The 18,123-nt window shown below is 42.5% G+C and overlaps 1 protein-coding gene across 1 annotated transcript; it reads right to left on the bottom strand.

Annotated features, from left to right (window-relative positions):
* Positions 1 to 2,871: 2,871 nt before the first annotated feature.
* LOC147421111 (protein NRT1/ PTR FAMILY 8.2-like) lies at positions 2,872 to 8,718 on the bottom strand. The gene is made up of 7 exons (XM_086505023.1): positions 8,123 to 8,718; positions 6,096 to 6,362; positions 5,424 to 5,773; positions 5,237 to 5,331; positions 4,840 to 5,065; positions 4,471 to 4,710; positions 2,872 to 4,119 (listed from the first exon to the last, which is right to left on the bottom strand). Exons 1-7 carry the CDS (start codon positions 8,262 to 8,264, stop codon positions 3,793 to 3,795), a joined length of 1,647 nt encoding a protein of 548 aa, XP_086361149.1. The 5' UTR covers positions 8,265 to 8,718; the 3' UTR covers positions 2,872 to 3,792.
* Positions 8,719 to 18,123: the final 9,405 nt, after the last annotated feature.

The following is an 18,123-nucleotide window of genomic DNA, read 5'->3' as shown; positions in this document are numbered from 1 at the left end:
CAATCTTCTTTGGACCTGTCGAGATAACGCCCAGTGGCTCCCCCCTCCTTAAATCGATGTGGGGAGCTTGGAACAGATACAAAAATCACCTAAGAATTAACTGGGACTCAAAGAACAACCTTAATCTAAGAGCCCATGAATCAATGTGGTGGTCGATGCCTCCGATTCCCCCCCTCAACCAGGTTCAGAGTAGGATAGCAAAGCGCATTGATAACAAGGGCCTCACAACGTGGAGAAATTTGTGGCACAGGCTAGAGCACAGGTGGCTCTCCCTAACCGAGCTCACAAGTCGATTCAACTTGCAACCCTGGGAAATATCCTTGATTGATAATAGGAAATCCCTCTTCCCAAAAGAGTTGGAGTGGACACTCTCGAGTGACCTTGACCCCTCCTCCAAGGCTATGTATTGGTCTAGTGGAAGTGCTCTGCCTAACCCCCCCACCCTAGCCCCAAACCTCCAGGAACCACTACACACCTCACTCAACACAAAATGGAGGACTTCACTGGATCGCAGGCAATGGGCCTTCAAATTTCAGGCAATTTGGAATAGAGGAATCCTAGCCAAACATTCAATTTTGCTCTGGTTAATTCTGCACAAGGCAGTATGGACGGGACACAGAATGAGGCTTGCAGGGTTAGGCACTGGGCTCTGCATGAGATGCAATAGGGCTAAGGAGGACATCCCACATCTATTTATGAATTGCCCTAAAAGTCTAGAGATTCTGTCACCTTTGAGTGTTGGGCTTGGGTGCACTTTAAGTCGGAAACAATTACTTCTAGGTGATTCAGTGTTGTTCTTTTCAGTGGTCTGGAATAGAATAAGAGGGGAATTTTTCTGGATTATTTGGTCTGACCGAAATGACAGGCTTTTTAATATAACTTACCAGACTAAAAGTTTGAGAGAACTGTTTCACTACTCTTCCCTACAGGTGAATCAACTGAAGCTGGATCAATGCCGAGTATATGAAGCCAACTTCAAGGTACTCTCGGACTGCATGAGCTACTACAACAACGCCAATATCAACAAACAACAAGAGGTACTTCTCGATGGATCATATACACACCTACAGAGAATGTTGGACGAATGCCGAGCAGATGGGGAAAGATTAAGAAGGCTACACAGTAATGGAATTCGGCTAGTTGCCCACCTGCACGAGTTTCTGATTAACTCGACAGAGTAGAATGTAATTTTGAACACCAAGATTTTGTATCTATTGACCGAACTATACCCTTTGTGGTAGTCTTTTGTAATTGCTCTTCTTCTTTAATATAAATCTGCTCTCGCCCTTTATGGTAAAAAAAAAAAAACTAGGCTCGCAGGATACGAGGTCAGCTCGGCCGTCCGATTTGGCCCGGTGTGTCCGAGTTTACATTTTTTATCCTAGTTTACTTCTGCCCGTGCCCAAGTTTATTTATCATGGATTTGTTTCCCACCATGGGCACAATATGCGCGTGGGAGGGTTGGATAGGCCACATGCCTTGCATGACACCTGTTCGGGCTCAAAACTCGGGCTCAAAACTTACGATTGGCAATTTTTTTGAGCCCTCCAATGTCCTTGAGATTTGAGTGTGTTGGCCTCTGCCATAGATCCCACCGCTCTCCCTTTATTTAATACCACATGCCCTTTAGTGTGGAGGGTGGCTTGTGTGGTGCAATTTTTTTTAGAATTTTACAATGTCCTTTTCACCTTGTGTTTTAGTATGCTGGACCTGGTAGTAAGGTATTGGGCAAAGAGACATAGCTGGCCCACTTTTCAACATGGCAAAATAATGAAAAGGGCCACCCCAATTTATGAGCTCAACCGCTCACTAGAATGAGACATCATTGTATACAATTATTGGCTCTCGGAGAGGATACATGGGACCTGCAGAGCGGGCTTTGCTCGTTTCTTTTTTTTTTTAATATACCATAAAGGGCGTGAGAGCGTTATATTAAGGAGAGAACAAAATTACATTGTGGGGCTTTACAAAATGTTGCTTCCATATGATCCCATAGCACCCATTTACATTCAGAGGTAATTACAAAAAATCATAGAATCAACCAATTGAAAATACCCAAGTCTTGGGTTTTTTTCAAACATTGGTGTGTTTGATTGTCATCAAACTTCAAAGCACTCTTTCACAAAGGTCTCGAGTCTTCACTATGTACATCATTTGAGAGAGGGGCCCAGTGTTAGAAAAAACCAGTGTATTTTAACTGGCTGAAATTGGTGTATTTTAACTGGCTGAAATTGTAAAATCCTTGTTAGATTTTGAGCTTGCCTCTCATAAATCCGGGGAAATTTGTAATTACCGGCAAAAGCTTCAAATTTTGACTTTAAAACCGGGAGAATTTCAAAGTTGCCATTATTTTCACCGGTTAGGAAAAATGTATTTTTCTAGCCCTGCAGAGCCCCACTATAAGACAAGAGTTCTTGCAAGCCTGGGCAAGGGGCTATGAGCCCACATGGCATGGCAAGGGGGCTCATAGCCCTTGCCAAGACCCTTGTGGATTTGATATGCGGCTCTTGGTGGGCCTACACATCCATTCTACATACTGCATGGCTCAGGATGCTTCTCAATAGAGCATTGGAAGTGTAGAACTGGAAACACAAGAAGTTTTGGACAGATTCTCACAATAATTCTCACATTGTGACTTACCGGCCTCAACATCATGAGCTTCTGTGAGGGAGGCACCGCATACCTAGCTAGGTATGTGGTGCCTCTCGAGCAAAAGCTCATGATGTTATGCGTTGTATGAAAAGCCCATTTTCCTACATGAGAAAATTTCTAAATCTTCTTGTGAAATTTCAGGAAGACTACTTCCATGGGCCAATGTTGGGGAAAAGTGTCTCAACTACATTTGTGCCACATTAAGATTCAAAAATACTGTTTGAGAGCAAGAGGAAAATAGTAAAATAAAATATCGAATTTACAAATTTTCCTTTCAGGAGAAATGGTAAATAGGAATTATATATGGCTGGGAAAATGATTTTACCCGAATAGTGCATGGGCCACATAGCCATCACAGTGCAATGTAGAGTCCTGAAAGCATTATCTCTGATAAAATACATACAAGACAATGCACAAGAAGAAAATAGAAGAGAAGACAACACGTCAATTTGTCTGTGAAGAGCCCTTAAGGGGGGTTGTCAAGCAGAGCATAGAGAGTTGCGGCTAGGCAATCACGGCTCAATTTGAAAGGTGGTGGAGAGAGTGATGAAAGAAAGTAAGCCTATGCATTCTCATTTTCAGCTTTACTGATTGGCATATCGAAATGCGACAGATCCAGATCGATTTTTATTCTGCTCTTTCGAGCTTCTGCTGGCAAGAACAAGGTCGTCTGCGAAACAAAAGAGTATCTTGCAACTCTACAATGTTCTTGCATGGTTCCTGATTTGAATGTTTTTAGGCATTTGAGATGTGAAGTCTGCACAATGGTGCGGACTAAAGGCAGGATATCCAATTATGGACAGCAGGATGCAAGCATGACATCTTACAGATAAGGAACAAGTATAGACAAAGGTGGTCGGGGATTGGCAGCGATTCGCAAGAAATGATCGCCAATTGCTAAGATCTGCAAAGAGAAACCATTGAGGTGAGGGTAGTCCAAGGGCCTGCCGAGTCATAACTAAATTAGAGTGTGCATAGCTCCAGGGCATCCATAACTTTCCTTCAACTTCAATGATCAACCTTAGGCTTTGCCAGCAGCACCCATAACCTTCTAAATATTAAAGAAAAGACCTGATAGGGGTAACTGCATCACAAGTGCAAGGCCACTTTCCCCCACTTTGCTTTTGGCACGACAATGTTTCAAGCAGAGTCACTGAAATGCTTTTTTGTTTGGATGGGATTCAAGTACGTATAGGATCGAGCAAATATGAGAAATGCCAGAAAATCCACTGCAACCACACCAGCTACTGTCCAATAAAAATAATCTAAGTGACCCTGGTTGAGGTCTTGTGAAATCCAACCCACTCCCCCACTGCGTGTTGTAATCGATGTCACAATGTCGACCATAAATGTGCTTGCATAGTTTCCAAATGCTCTTGCAAGCAGAGGTAAACACGATCCCAGGCTTCTCATGCCTGATGAGACCTCTGAATAGAAGAAGTCCATCTGTGCCACCACCATGAGGACCTGCAGGAAAAACTTGCAAACATTACACTCCTCATTCACCACATGTGAGTGGGAGGGGACCCTCCTTGATCCCAAATCAAGGACAGCTCTATGCAACATGCAACAAGGCATACATACATGCCCTCTAGCATTTTACACTCCTCATCCGCCCCATGTGAGTGGGAGGGAACCCTCCTTAATTGAAACTCGACGACACCTTTATGCAGACAAACACATGCAACAACACGCACATAAATGCCTATCTCTCTCAGCACATCAAGTATGACATTTTGCGATAGCTGCATTCCACATTCCAGAGCACAATAAGCATTTCTATAGCATATGCATGTTAGTTTGTCAGCTCTGCCAGACCTGAGAAATGCCCACCAAAACGTATTGAGGCACAAGCCAGAAAATGGAGGTTTGAACATCTTGCCCATTCCAGAGGAGACGGGCCATCTCCGCAGAGGCATCTACCACCATAGACATGACAGCAACAACAAGGCCAGCTCCCATGCGCTGGAGCTTGGTCACCGACTTGGTCAGCCCCAGCCTCGTCACTACTATATCATACACCATCCCAAATACAACGTTTGTGCCAATATTGAATACCTGTTACCAGAAGCCAAGAAAATGGCATAGGTTAAGCTACTCATGGCCTCCCCCGAGTCTTGAACAATCTGTACACTATCTTGGTTGGAGTTGAAGATTTTAGTCTACTCTGGTATCAAAATTGCATACCTGCATGCTGGACGGCGAAAAGGATAGCCAGCTTGGCTGGCCCATGACCGCCCCTTGCTCCGAAAAGACTGTGCTAAGTTGTGCTACAGTTATATTGTAAATTACACCCGTCACCCAGATCGGAAAAATGCTCACTAAGCACTTCACTTCTTCTACCTGTGCTACCGTGCATAGCCGCCACTTGCTTCTAGGTCCTCCATCTTGCATTGCTGCCTTATCTAACCACCTGCATATTAGTTTCAAAAGATGCAACTTTTACTTAGGGCTACCACACAAGTTCCCATCTTTTTAATATGCATTCTAAATTGAGTGCATTCCATTGCTCATGCACCACTAAATGCAAAGATACATCGAGTCCTGATGCAATAAATAATGCGAAGGCTCAAGCACAGGGTACCTCATGACAAGAGGTTCTGATAAACCTGAATCGATCAGTATGGACTGGCTGAAGGCCTTGAGAAGATGGGCAATTGTCAAGCAAAAGGGAATGATCTGTTATTTTAGCACCACAAACATCTTGAGCACGAAGAGGAACGGACAGGTTTCTTGTTTTCAAAGAACTTGGTCTTCCGAGTCGCCGCAACTAGGACTTGCGCAATGCGGGCCAGCGGGTTGCCACCTGCTCTGTAATGTCGAAAAACAGGAGTTCCCGCTAGAAAGAAAAGCAGGCTTGCACCTGCTGTAGCAGCTCCAATACCAAAACCCAAGCTCCACATTCCTGCATACTCTAGGCTGGAGAGTACAACCAATGCTACTCCTTGCCCCACATTGCAAAAAACAAAGAAGAGATTGAAGAAGGTGCCCTTTTCCTCTGGTGTGTCAAGTTGGTCACCGCCTAGTGCTGAAAAAGGGGGCTCAAATGCACCATAGCCAATTGCTGCCACATATAATGACACGTTTGAGAAAACCCACCGCCATGCTCCAGTGCCCGTCGCTGCCGCAAACCCACAGAATGCACTGCAGCCCTGGAACATGGACATCATCAACATCACTCATGTCATACCAAGTCCTTTCTGGTTGATTCATAATAAAACAATGATGAAATAGATCAAATTTGTTGCTCTCATAAATGAAACAGATCATCACAAAAGAAGCATCACAAAGATACACACTGTTGATCAAAGGCATACAGAAACCCGCGGGTTCTTAGAGCAGGCAATCAGTTTTCAAGGCTTGTAAACAACCTAACACAGACAGCTTTCATGTTCTTTACAGCCGCCTTGCCCAAAGAAAGCTGTAGCTTTACACTCATGCACCTGCCCATAAACCACTACCCAAACCTTCCAAAAATGCTGGAGTTCTCAACAGAAAATAGAGGGCAAGAAAGGTTGTGCAGCCCCAGTATCGGCCAATGTACACGTCGCTGAGAAAGGTACCCACAACAGCAAAGGTGAACATGGTACCCATGACATTGGTCACATTGCTGGCTGCCACCGCATTCACGACGCCCCATTCATCGGTCAAATACAGCACCAGATTGAGAAATATCCCAGCAAATGCTACATTGGCAGCGCCAGCAGCACCTGTGCAAAACAGGAGCAAGAGCTCAAGACACCAGCAAGTATTCGAGTGTAAATACGTGTGACCACATAAATAGTGGTAGCTCTAAAGAGTTAACATTACCATACCCGCTATGAGCTACAAAAGCTCTCTCTCTCTCTCTCTCTCTCTCTCTCTCTCTCTCTCTCTCTCAGAAGAGCAGCAGAGACCAGACTTGAGCCCACGCAGCATTGGGTAGGTTGGAGAGGATGTGTTCGCAGGTTCAGTTTCAGGAGCCCCGGACGAAGCTCTGGCTCTTTGACACCTTGGTGGCTTCAGCATTGCTCTATGGAACCAAGATATGGGGACCTTCACTGGATCACCACGGGAGGCCGGGTCGCTCGGACGGATGGGGGAACATGGAGAAACCTCTCGTCTCTATGATCTCGCGGCTCATTAGAGCCAAGGCATCAGTACCACGGGCCATTATCCGAGCAGAGCTAGCGGCCCCCCCACTTGTGGTGGAGGCGCTCACCAGATCAGTCTCCTTCATAAACCGCACATGGGAACTTCCTAGAGACAGATATGCTCGCATAGCACTTGAATCCTCTCGACAGTTAGCCATACAAGGAGACAACATGCTGGTATGGGGAGATGACATCATGGTTTCAGGCACATGGGTTCAGCATAGACAGGCTGCCACCATTCCATTACTCATTGGATGCACCATCTGTCACTCTTACACAGTCAGAGATCACCAAGCTCATCCACCAAGACCTGACCCAGCTAGACACAAGGAGGACATGGATACAACCGGCACAGGAATTGGGCACGAAGATGGCTTTCTACAGAGACCACCTTCTCCAACTTACGGAAGATGGTTTTGTGGCGAGACCCAGATACATGGATACCCACTTGTCTCATGGGATACGATGTGCTATTGGCCAGTTACGCACATCTTCTCACTAGTTGCGATTGAGACTGGGAGATACAGCGGAGTACCAGCAGAGGACAGGACATGCCCCTTGTGTAACATGGAACCTGAGACAGAGCTACACTATACATGCCGCTGCCCCGTCTACTACGAGATACGAGGCCGCTTCCATTGCTTGTTCAAAGAGTCATGGGATACGAAGATCAGAGATGTCTGGGTTTGTTCTTGCTCGAGCTGCGCAGACACAGAGATAGCCTGATGAATGGCGAGGCTAGCCAATCTCAAAGACGGATCACAGACTTCTTCAGAGCAGACACGGGACAGCCGCAAGAGCCACTCCCACAGCAGAGCTCCCCCTCGTCTCACACCAGAGGCACACTGATTGACCGAGCGATTGAACTGGGAAATCCACACGCCCGCGACTGCGAAGAACTACACAGCATCGACGGAGGCTACGACAGAAAATTCGGAGCACGCTAGCCAAGCATGCAAGACGCCCGATCAGACTACTAACCATGGAGGAAATTGATGAGATTCGCCAACGACCGATGCTAGATCTCTTGTGATTCAGCTATCCCAACAAGCCGCCCCTTTTTTTGCTTAGTTTTTGCTTGGCTCACATCGACCAACTTAGGACCCCACAGTATATATCTTTGCTTTGTACTATTGTTAGGTTATTTTGTTACTTTGACTTTGTATCAGATCCACCACTTTGTAACTTTCTGGTCTTATAGGTCATTATGGCCTTTTGAAGACGTTGATATAACATTTCATTTCATTTCTCTCTCTCTCTCTCTCTCTCTCTCTCTCTCTCTCTCTCTCCACCCACACACACACACACACACACACAACCCCAGCAAAGAATCAAACCTAGAATGAGAATGGCTACCCTCCATCCACCCAGATGAGAAGTTTTGGAAGTAAGTGGGTTGCCTTTGAGATCAACAAGCTGCCCTGCCGCTTCTCTCTCTTCCTCTACATCGCCATAGCCATCAACAACAGAAGAAGCCATAGCGAGCTTGACTTCAAAGCTCTAAAAACCAAAATCTGCAGACGGTAATATAGAGTGTCTGCGGGGGACCCGTAGAAGAAATTATTGCGAGGACATGATAGGTAGCTTGATGAGGAATGACGTAACTCCCTTTCTAGGCTGCAGATCATGGGTTCATCGCCCTTTAGAGGGTTGATCATAGCTGGGTATAAACAATGATAGAAAAAACCGGGGTCTAGTGTATATTGAACTTCTCTGAAGATCCAGAAAACTTGTTTTCCGAGAAATGCAGCATGTCCATTGTCCAGTCCATCTCCATCTCTCCCTCAGTGCAAAGCTTTGAGAGAAAGAGAGAGAGAGAGAGAGAGAGAGAGGGAGGAAGTTCTTACGCTGAGCTCTCCTCTCTTTCTCTCTCTCACCTTTGAAGGAAGTACTTAGTAAGTACGCTGAGCTCTCCTCTCTCTCTCTCTCTCTCTCGCTCTTTGAAATTCCATTTTCTGGGTACAATTTGCATCTCCCTTCCATGTCCGAAATATAAAAAAGATTCAAGAATCACGTGAAATGCAATTTGTAGTTTTATTTCTCTAATGGATTTCTTTTCTTCTTGGAAAGGTCCATGTGATGGAATAGAGTGCGATATTCTTGCCTTTTGTTTTGTCTTTTTGGCCTGCCCAAGAAAGGCAAGCTCTTCTCGTGCGCCCAGCGGTTAGCTCACAACTGACGTGTCAAATTCCAATACGGGGATGGGAGGGTTCAATCCCTGCTGGCATCAACGTTTCCATTTACCCACGGTGTCATCTTCCTACTGGTGCTCCATTTTGTTACACACGAATTCAAAGATGCGTTGCACTTTTTCATGACAGTCCGTCGTAGCTGATGCTATCTTTTGCTGTTTGCGCTCACGCGAGAGCTTCTTGCTGCCCCCTCTCTCGCTGAAATAGTGAAGGAAAGCTCCCTCAGCACCTGCTTCAACTTCGTCGTTTCTATACTGGCTCCTCTACCCTAGTATTGGGCTGGATTGGGCGTTCTTTCGCGGATGACGTCCACGTGGACGGCTAAAATTTAGGGCACGTTTTTAGAGCCTTTGCAAGAGAGGACAAAAGGTGGGCACGATAGTCGGCAGAGTTGGTATGGGGTACTATGGAGAAAACCTGTGAGATACAGACGCGAGGCTGCGAGCGACTCTCTCTCTCTGTGCGCATTCTTGCTATATTGTGCATGGCGTGCCGTGTTGTCCGAGTCCCAAGTGGCAGGATTGCACAGTGAGACGTCTGGGAATTCGTCTGATGTGAGTTGCATGCAAAAGAGCTTTAGTATGACATGATGAGCTCGGAGCAGTGGCCGCTCTTGTGAAGCTCACCGCCTGGACAAGACGTTCTGCGGTTCGTGCTTCCTCTTGTTTCTGGTTTTCCGAAGCACCACAGTACGAAGCCAGGTTCACGGATTCCGCTGCCCGAGGAGTCTATGTTTGAGCAAAATTGGCACACTGCATATTGGAAGGGTCTTTGGCAATGAATGGCCTTCGGTTCTGATTCTCATACTTTCGGTAGCACTCATATTTCATCTGACACGATGTACAAGCAGTCCAAAATGTAAAGAACTTCTCCAATTCATGAGATGTTATGTATCTTAACTTCCTCCTGAGATGGGGAAGTTTGAGTTCCTTGACGAGTGTGTAATTGATAAGTTTTTGGGTTCTTGAGTCATCTACTTTGCCCTCGAGTAAATCCATTCAGTTAATGAGTTTTTATTTATAGTTGTGCTCACAATCATAGCTTTTGATTTGTAGCGGCTCGTACGAACTTATGACTTCGTTTTCAGAATTCTCGATTGCCTGAGAGAGAGAGAGAGAGAGAGAGAGAGAGGGGGGGCGGGGGGGGCGGCCGGTACCAAGACAGTGGCAGACATACAAAATTCCTTTCCATGTTTAGTTCAAGAGGAAATTTCAAAAAATTTGCCTACTTTTTAAAATTTCAACACTATTTTTTGTCTATTCTAGGGCAGCATTTCTCCTTTTTCTCGTGCCCTCAATTGGCATTTATTAAATTCAAAACGACACGATATTGCGTTGAGACACAATATTCTCGAAAACTGGAGAGGTGGGACAGAGACTTGCTCCACCGTCCAATCCAATGGATGCACTCGCATGTGTGCACGTGTTTGTGTGTGTGTGAGAGAGAGAGAGGAAGAGATCGTCTGAGATGATTTAGACTTTCCTTGATTTTGCCAAGAGGAAATGCTAAAAAAGTAGGCTCCCTTTTCGGCTTTCCACACTATTTTTCTCAATTTCTGGGTAGGATTTCTCCCTTTCCTCTTGCAAGTTGATGGCAGTGCTCGAAAAAAACTTTTTTCCAAAAACTTGGCAAACCTACATATGTGAAACGACAGAGGTAAATTGACAAAATTTGAAGGTTTTTACACCGAATTACATTAATTTTTTCAAAATTCTGTAGGTTTTCTCACCTTCAAATATAAAATTTAGAGATAATTTCAAAATTTGTAGGTGGGATTACACTGAACCTAGGTTTTTTTCGAGCACAACTTGACGGCATTTCCAAAATTGAAACCGGCACAATATTAAGATGAGACACAATTTTCCACAGACACTGGTTGCAGGTGCTCATCGAATCACAAAGGCACTGAGACCTCATTTACCCTTGCATCGAAATTGTTCATATTTTTCAAACTTTCTTCCTTCCCAATGGTCGAGAAAAATTGTTTTTTCAAGCACGCAATTTTTTTTTTCCTTGAGTATCCCAAGAGGAGATTTTTAAAAAATCATGGTCTTTTTTAGGTTTTTACCCTACTTTTCTCTACTTTTGGACGGAAATTCTCATTTTTCCCTTTCATTCGATCGGCATTTTCATAATTCGAACCGGTTCAAGACTAACGCCAGGGAGAGGGAAACATTCCACTCCGAATAGAAAAAAAAATGTGTAAAAACCCAAAAATTTAACTTGATTTTCAAAAATTTCCTCTTAGCGAATCCAAGGGAAGGAACTTTCTTATGTTTGGAAAAGCGCTTTTCCCCAAAAATTGTCATGCCCTCAATTAGCATTTTTGAAATTGAAATCGGCACGCTGTCAAGATGGGAAAACTTCCGCTCCAAAATAGAGAAAAATAGTGTATAGACTAGAAAAATTGACTTGATTCTTTAAAATTTCCTCTTGACAAATCCAAGGCAAGGAATTTTTGTATGTTTGAAAAAGTGCTTTTTTCCAAACACTATCGTGCCCTCGACCGGCATTTTTGAGATTGAAACCGGCATGTTATTAAGACGAGACACAATTTACCACAAGCACTGGTTTTTGGAAATCCTTTTTTCCCCAAGTGCTCGGGAAGAATCATTTCCTCGAGCATGCAAATTTCTTTTCACTGAGTTTGCCAAGAGGAAATTTTAGGCTCGTCCATTTGCTGTTTCTATGGTGTTCAATGCATGAGCATGGTGGGAACCCTAGACCACCAACACACACTTGTCCACTAGTTCATTAAGCCCTTTGAATTTGATGTTGTCTTGCATGTTTCTAAATGTGTCAAACCCATTTATGTGTCAAATACATGTGTCAAACCCATTTATGTGTCAAATACATTTAATAGATATGATAGTAGGTTATCTTTAAGACTTAGTGAACGTTGAGAAAGACAAGGGAGGTTGTAGTATATAAGTGGTCTTGCTGCTTCAAAAATTAGTTCAAAAACATCCCTCTCCCTTATTGATCCTTGTGACTGTGTGAAGTATTGTTTCTATGAACTTATTTATCCTTTAGCTAAAGGATGTTCTTTATCCTTTGCTTCTTTTGAACACATCAAGTAATAATTGTGTGAACATTATTTACCATCCTCTCTTTATATGGCTGCCTTTTCTATGAACTTATTTATCCTTTAGCTAAAGGATGTTCTTTATCCTTTGCTTCTTTTGAACACATCAAGTAATAATTGTGTGAACATTATTTACCATCCTCTCTTAATATGGCTGCCTTTTCCTCCTCTCAAAATCCACTCGATGGACATTACGATGGCTACGATGACAACGACGAACCCATGTGCAATGAATCTAGTGATGTTCGCTTAATGGAGTTTGAAAATGGTGACTCAATAGCTTGCTAACTTATAGAAAATGCTTGATGTACGTTTGACAATAATGCGATTTTCCTTTCTGTTTTTTCAGAGTAACACAAGATAGTGCACCGTGATACAGTTGCATCATTCTTGGGACCTGATAGTGGCCTCATTCTTGATCATGTGTCTCCACTCCACACAAGGAGTGCTTCGAGCCTACCTAAGGTTGATGTTTCTTCTTCTCTTGGGGTTGGGTCCAAATCCCTCAAGCGTGTGGATCAAACAGGTGCAATAGCACGTACACTTTTCAAGACGTGTGAGACGACAACGAAACTAAGTAAGGCTTGCTTGCACTGCATAGATATTCTACTATTGTACCCAACTCTTACGAGTTTTGTTTTTTGTTGTGGCAGCCAAACCTTTTCTGGGGGACCACCGCCTGCAAAAGCAGCAAAAAAAGAGAGCATTGCAGAGGGTGCCAAACTAGATGAATATATTGCTACTGAGTGTTACCATGAGAACGTAATTTTCGCTGGTTCATCTTCTCTTGTGCCTTATATTCCCACTAAAATCCCTCTATTACGCATTGTTGACATCATTGAAACTTGCCCTCGTTTCGATTTCGAGGGGTGCATACTTAACCAATATGGAACCTACAAACAAAGCCCAGAAGTCGCTAAGTATATGTGTTACCTTAAGGCAGACCTAGTTGACCCACTCAACACTGACACCATCACTTGTGCTATTAGCGATCAATTTATTGAGCAATTCATTGACGCCCTTACTGTAGGAGACTTTGTCCACATTGAGAATGTAACTATTAAAAAAAAACTAAGTCAGATGGTTGCACATCTCCTTATGTACTATTCTTCAACGCTTCCGCAGTTGTAGAAAAGACAAAGCCTTTTGAAGTCAGCCTTAGTTTCTACCCAGAGAGCAAAGTGCGTGAATTTTTGGATGAGGCACAATCCTTGCATGCAAAAGGCACCCGTACACACTTTGGAACTATAACTTTTGTTGTTATACAGGGCCATGCTAGCACTTCAAAAGTTGGTCTTTCCCAAGGTGATCTTGTTGTTGCAGATGGGCCAACAGCTGAGGATCATGCCACTGTAAGGCTTACTTATCTTCGCCCTTCTATAGATTTGCAGCTTTCTAATATTTTTTCTCTCTTGCCGTCACAGCTTAGCTTCGTGAATGCACGCAAAGACGATTACCACGCTATTTTTCGTGCTCTTGAGACCAATGTGCATCCTATGTTTGTTGCACGAAACATAGGTTCCTTCACAGGTCGGAGCAATACACTCTCAGTCTTGGATATTACTATCCTAGCACACGTCAAAAGTTCTCGTCTCAAGTATCATTTGGAGGAAGCATATAAGGCCCATATTCTTGATGTTGGTCACAATCAAGAAGTAAGTATTGATCTTGCTTTTCCTTTTTCACCATAATAACTCAAGAAAGCTCTAACTTGACAAGTGCATATACATGGGTGACTGGCACACTGCACTTTGTGAATGTGAACTCAATTTTGGTGGAACATTTTTGCGGTCAATGCAAATCTACTAAGATTCATCACCAACAAGAGGTATAATTTTTCTCTATTTGCTCAAAATCTACAACTATTGTTTTGGTGCCCAAGCTTGAAGGAAAGATTTTGGCCAACAAAGCTTCCCCAATTGATGTTTCCTTAACGGGTGACATAGTCTCAAAGTATTGCATCTTGACAAAAACTTTGTTGACTTATATGCTTCTGACGTGTTGGATGCACGTGAGCTACTAGCCTCCCTTGTCCGAATTGGCAAATTCACCGTCAACAAGTTAGGCCTCATCACATCTTTTGTCAAAGAGACAGAGTAGCGCTCCTCTACAATATTGAAGCTCCATCACCTCCACGCAGAAAAACTCTCTTTGTATTATATTGCTTTCATCCATTGCTCATTTTATAAATTCCCATCTCTCTCTCTCTCTCTCTCTCTCTCTCTCTCTCTCTCTCAGTGCGTGCGTGTTTCATTTACTTGTCTTCCTTCCACCCCATAGTCCAAGGGGGGCGAAAACTGCACATACATGGGTTCCTCAATCAACCATAATGCATCTTTTGAACAACTCATTCATAATGATATTGAAAGTGCTTTCCTTGCTAATCATCCACAGAATAATAATGTTTTTCTCGTGCTCAATAAAGTAATAAAGTCGCGCTCGTCATTACAAAAAATCACCAACATCATGATAGACGTAGTGAGAGTATCATTGGAGCAAACGCCAATGATCACACCTTCTCTAGCGCATTTGGCTTCCAGTAAACATGATTCCTCCATTTTGACCCAAGTATTAAATAGCCATACATCATCTATTGGTATTGCGCTTGATATTATCCATGTGTTCTCCTTTAGATTTAGAATTGCATGTGATGTCCATATTTATGGTGTGCCAATAACTTCACCCAAAAACACAACATTCAATAGTGGAACCGATCCAACGACATTGCACAAAATCATCATTGTTGATAGAAGTGGTTACCTATTTTTTTACTTGGGGGACAACCGATGCTCACACAAACGCAAGCATCGTACCTGGGACAAAAATGAGACGGAATCATTGAAAGATTTGCTTCTCCAGCAACCGAATGAACTCCCTGTCTCCATTGCGAGGCAATTTGCTTGCTTGGGTGATAGAACCATCCTAGAAATAGGTGCAATAACAACAAAAATTAAAAAACTTTTTAAAAAATTACACCCCATAGCTCCCTTTAACATATGCATTGAACAAGCCTCCCCACCAGAAAAAGCTATACAATAGTACATAGAAACAGCGAACGATGTTCCTATATATCAATGTTATAAATGTGGACGTTTAATGTTTTTTTTGCAATTAGCTCGAAAAGAGCGAAGGTCGGCACTTGGGAGGTCTAGAAACAATGAGATACACGAAAACTATGTTTGCACTTCATACGGTCGTAAAAGACAAGAACATGGTGCACTGCTCACCCAATTGAATTCCATAGGATTTAACCTCCCCTTGGCTACAGTAGAGAAGCTAAATCATTTAGAAAGCTTCCTTGTAAGTCCTAGGCTATCTTTCGCCAAAATTAGGGAGCTTACATACGATGGTCAATTTGGGTTGCGAGGTAGCGTTGTTAATGTTTTGGCATCCTTGGGGAAAACACAACAAATATTGCCAAGGTTTATTCATAAAGAAGCCTCGATACTAGTAGGTATTAAGCGTCGTCTACAGTACAATCATTGCTACCTTTCCGGGGTTGTTTGACCATTGCTTACAATGAAAGCCAATGCTCAACTATTGCAAACATCTTTACACAAGAACGACAAAATTACTCTGAACAACGAGTGGCTAAGCCATTTCCATAGTCTTCATTGTCCTTTGCCTGAGGATTTTGCCGACAACAATCAACCATCAGAAGAAGATGATCTAGCTACAGATGTCATGCTCAATGGAATTGAGTCATCACAATAAGTAGTGGATCACAAGGACAAAATCTTCTTTGTAGCTCCCGCCGAGGGAAATAGTCCTTTGAGTATTTTCAAAGATGAATATTGTGAAGAACTTAGTTTCCCTACTATTTTCTATGGTGAGCCCCGTAAATACCATACACTTGCTAAACATAAATATCAACATGTGGCTCAATGGGAGCTTATGCACAGTGATAGAAGGTTCTCACTAAATTTAAAGAATCTTTTTTTCAAAACAGTCAAAGTAATGACTGGTCCATTTGGATCCGTATGCGCAAAGGCAAGCTAAACCACAATACACTAGTGGCCACAATACACTAGTGACCACACAAGTTGTTGGAGATACTAACATTGAGAATGTCTTGTCTTCCCAACTTGGATATTGTGACTTTGAGGCATTGCAAAACATCACCTAACTACAAGGAAAAACTATAAAAAAAACGCCTTCGCTATGCTTGGACCACCAATATTCTTCATCACATTTTTTGCAGCTGAGAAACGTTGGAAGCCTTTGATTAGAGAACTTACTAAGCTCAACTCCATCATGCGTGCAAGCACACAAACAGAAGCGTCATACATATGAGATTTGGTCCGAGCCGACCCTGTAACAACAACCCACTTTTACTTGAACCGGTTTAACGGGATGAAGAAATTGCTAGCCAAGGATATAACCATATTAGGAAAACTCAAAGATTACTTTTTTGTAACCGAGTTTCAGAGCCGAGGTAGCCAGCATGATCATGGGATACTATGGATAGAAAATGCTCCTATCTATGGGAAAGATCCCAACGAAGATGTTGCGGATTTCATTGATAAGTACATAACAACTAAGTTCATGCTTCTTCATGTAGATTCAAACACACAAGCATAGGAAACCTTGCTTCAAAAAACGCAAGGGATGTCGCTTTGACTTTCCTCACTACCCGATGCCTTTCACTATGATTTTAGAACTCTGTTGTTCTCCACATAACAATATCGAATACAAAAGAAAGAAACACAAACAAATCAAAGATAATCTACTACTACTAGATTATAAAGCAAATATTACATTCGAACAGTGGCTCCTATCTATGGACCTTCGATTTGAAGATTAAATCGAAGCTATATCATCCACAATCTCATGCCCAACACTTTTGTTGAAAAAAAATATCAAAGATATTTACACAAATAATTTCAATCCAACCATTCCAAAGCTATGGGATGCGAATTCAGATATACAATACATTTTAAATGCACATGGAGCAGCTACCTATTGCACCTCATATATAACAAAATTTGATAACACACTCATCAAAGCAATCAAAGAACAATTTGACTCTTGCATTGAAAACAATGCAACTAAATTTGATAGACTTCGAAAAATAGGTAACACAATACTAAACACACAGCAAATAAGCTCATAATAAGCAGTATATATTTCACTTTCCCTACCTCTCTACAGCGTAACTCGAGAATTTATGTTCATAAACACAAACCCTCCCCACAAGAGAACAATGCTTCTCAAGCGAAAACACCTCCTGCAAAACATAGACCCGACTAGCACAGAAATCTTTTACGAGACAAGCATAGACAAATACTGTACACATCCTGCCCAGCTCAATGCTATATCATTGGCATAATTTGCCTCCACATACAATACAACAAGAAAAACATATAAGAAACGTACCAAACCAAAAATTATACGATATGTAAAATATAATACCGCAAAGAATCCAGATAATTATTATAGAGAACAATGTCTTCTATTTCTACCATGGATAAATAATGAAACTCAACATCTAACAAATGGACTCACATGGAAAGATATATACAATCAAAATAAACCTATATTTGATACAAATGAATCTAAATATAACAAAACCACAATAGTGAAAGACAACCTTAACACCAACTCATTAGGCGCCAGTTCACCTTCAACATCTACAACACTATCTAATATTTTCTCCCATATTCATATTGACATCACACAAGACCTAAATATCCAACACCACCAACTGCATATACACACTATACTAATCATAAAAATACTGTTGCAGCCAAACGATATGTATTACAAGAGCATTCTACTACTTAACACCCAACAAAGGCTAATATTCAATGACATTATGCTGAAAAAACGTATATTTCCCATGGAATCAATCCATATTTTCCTGACTGGAGGCGCAGGCACAGGAAAAACTTTCACCCTCCTCAAGGACTTCTACGTTTCTATAACCATAGATCACATTCCAGCCCAACAACTACAAAAGCTTTGCTAATGGCATACACGGACAAGGCTGCTTTTAACACTGGTGGAACCACTATCCACTCAGCCCTCCACTTGCCACCACTCACATCATCTAACACTTCCC

Source organism: Adiantum capillus-veneris, chromosome 28 (genome assembly GCF_014529385.1).
Source record: "Adiantum capillus-veneris isolate H3 chromosome 28, ASM1452938v2, whole genome shotgun sequence".
NCBI classification, from domain to species: Eukaryota; Viridiplantae; Streptophyta; class Polypodiopsida; order Polypodiales; family Pteridaceae; genus Adiantum; species Adiantum capillus-veneris.
Note: the sequence above shows the minus strand (reverse complement) of the source record. Positions and strands in the feature narration are given on the sequence as shown.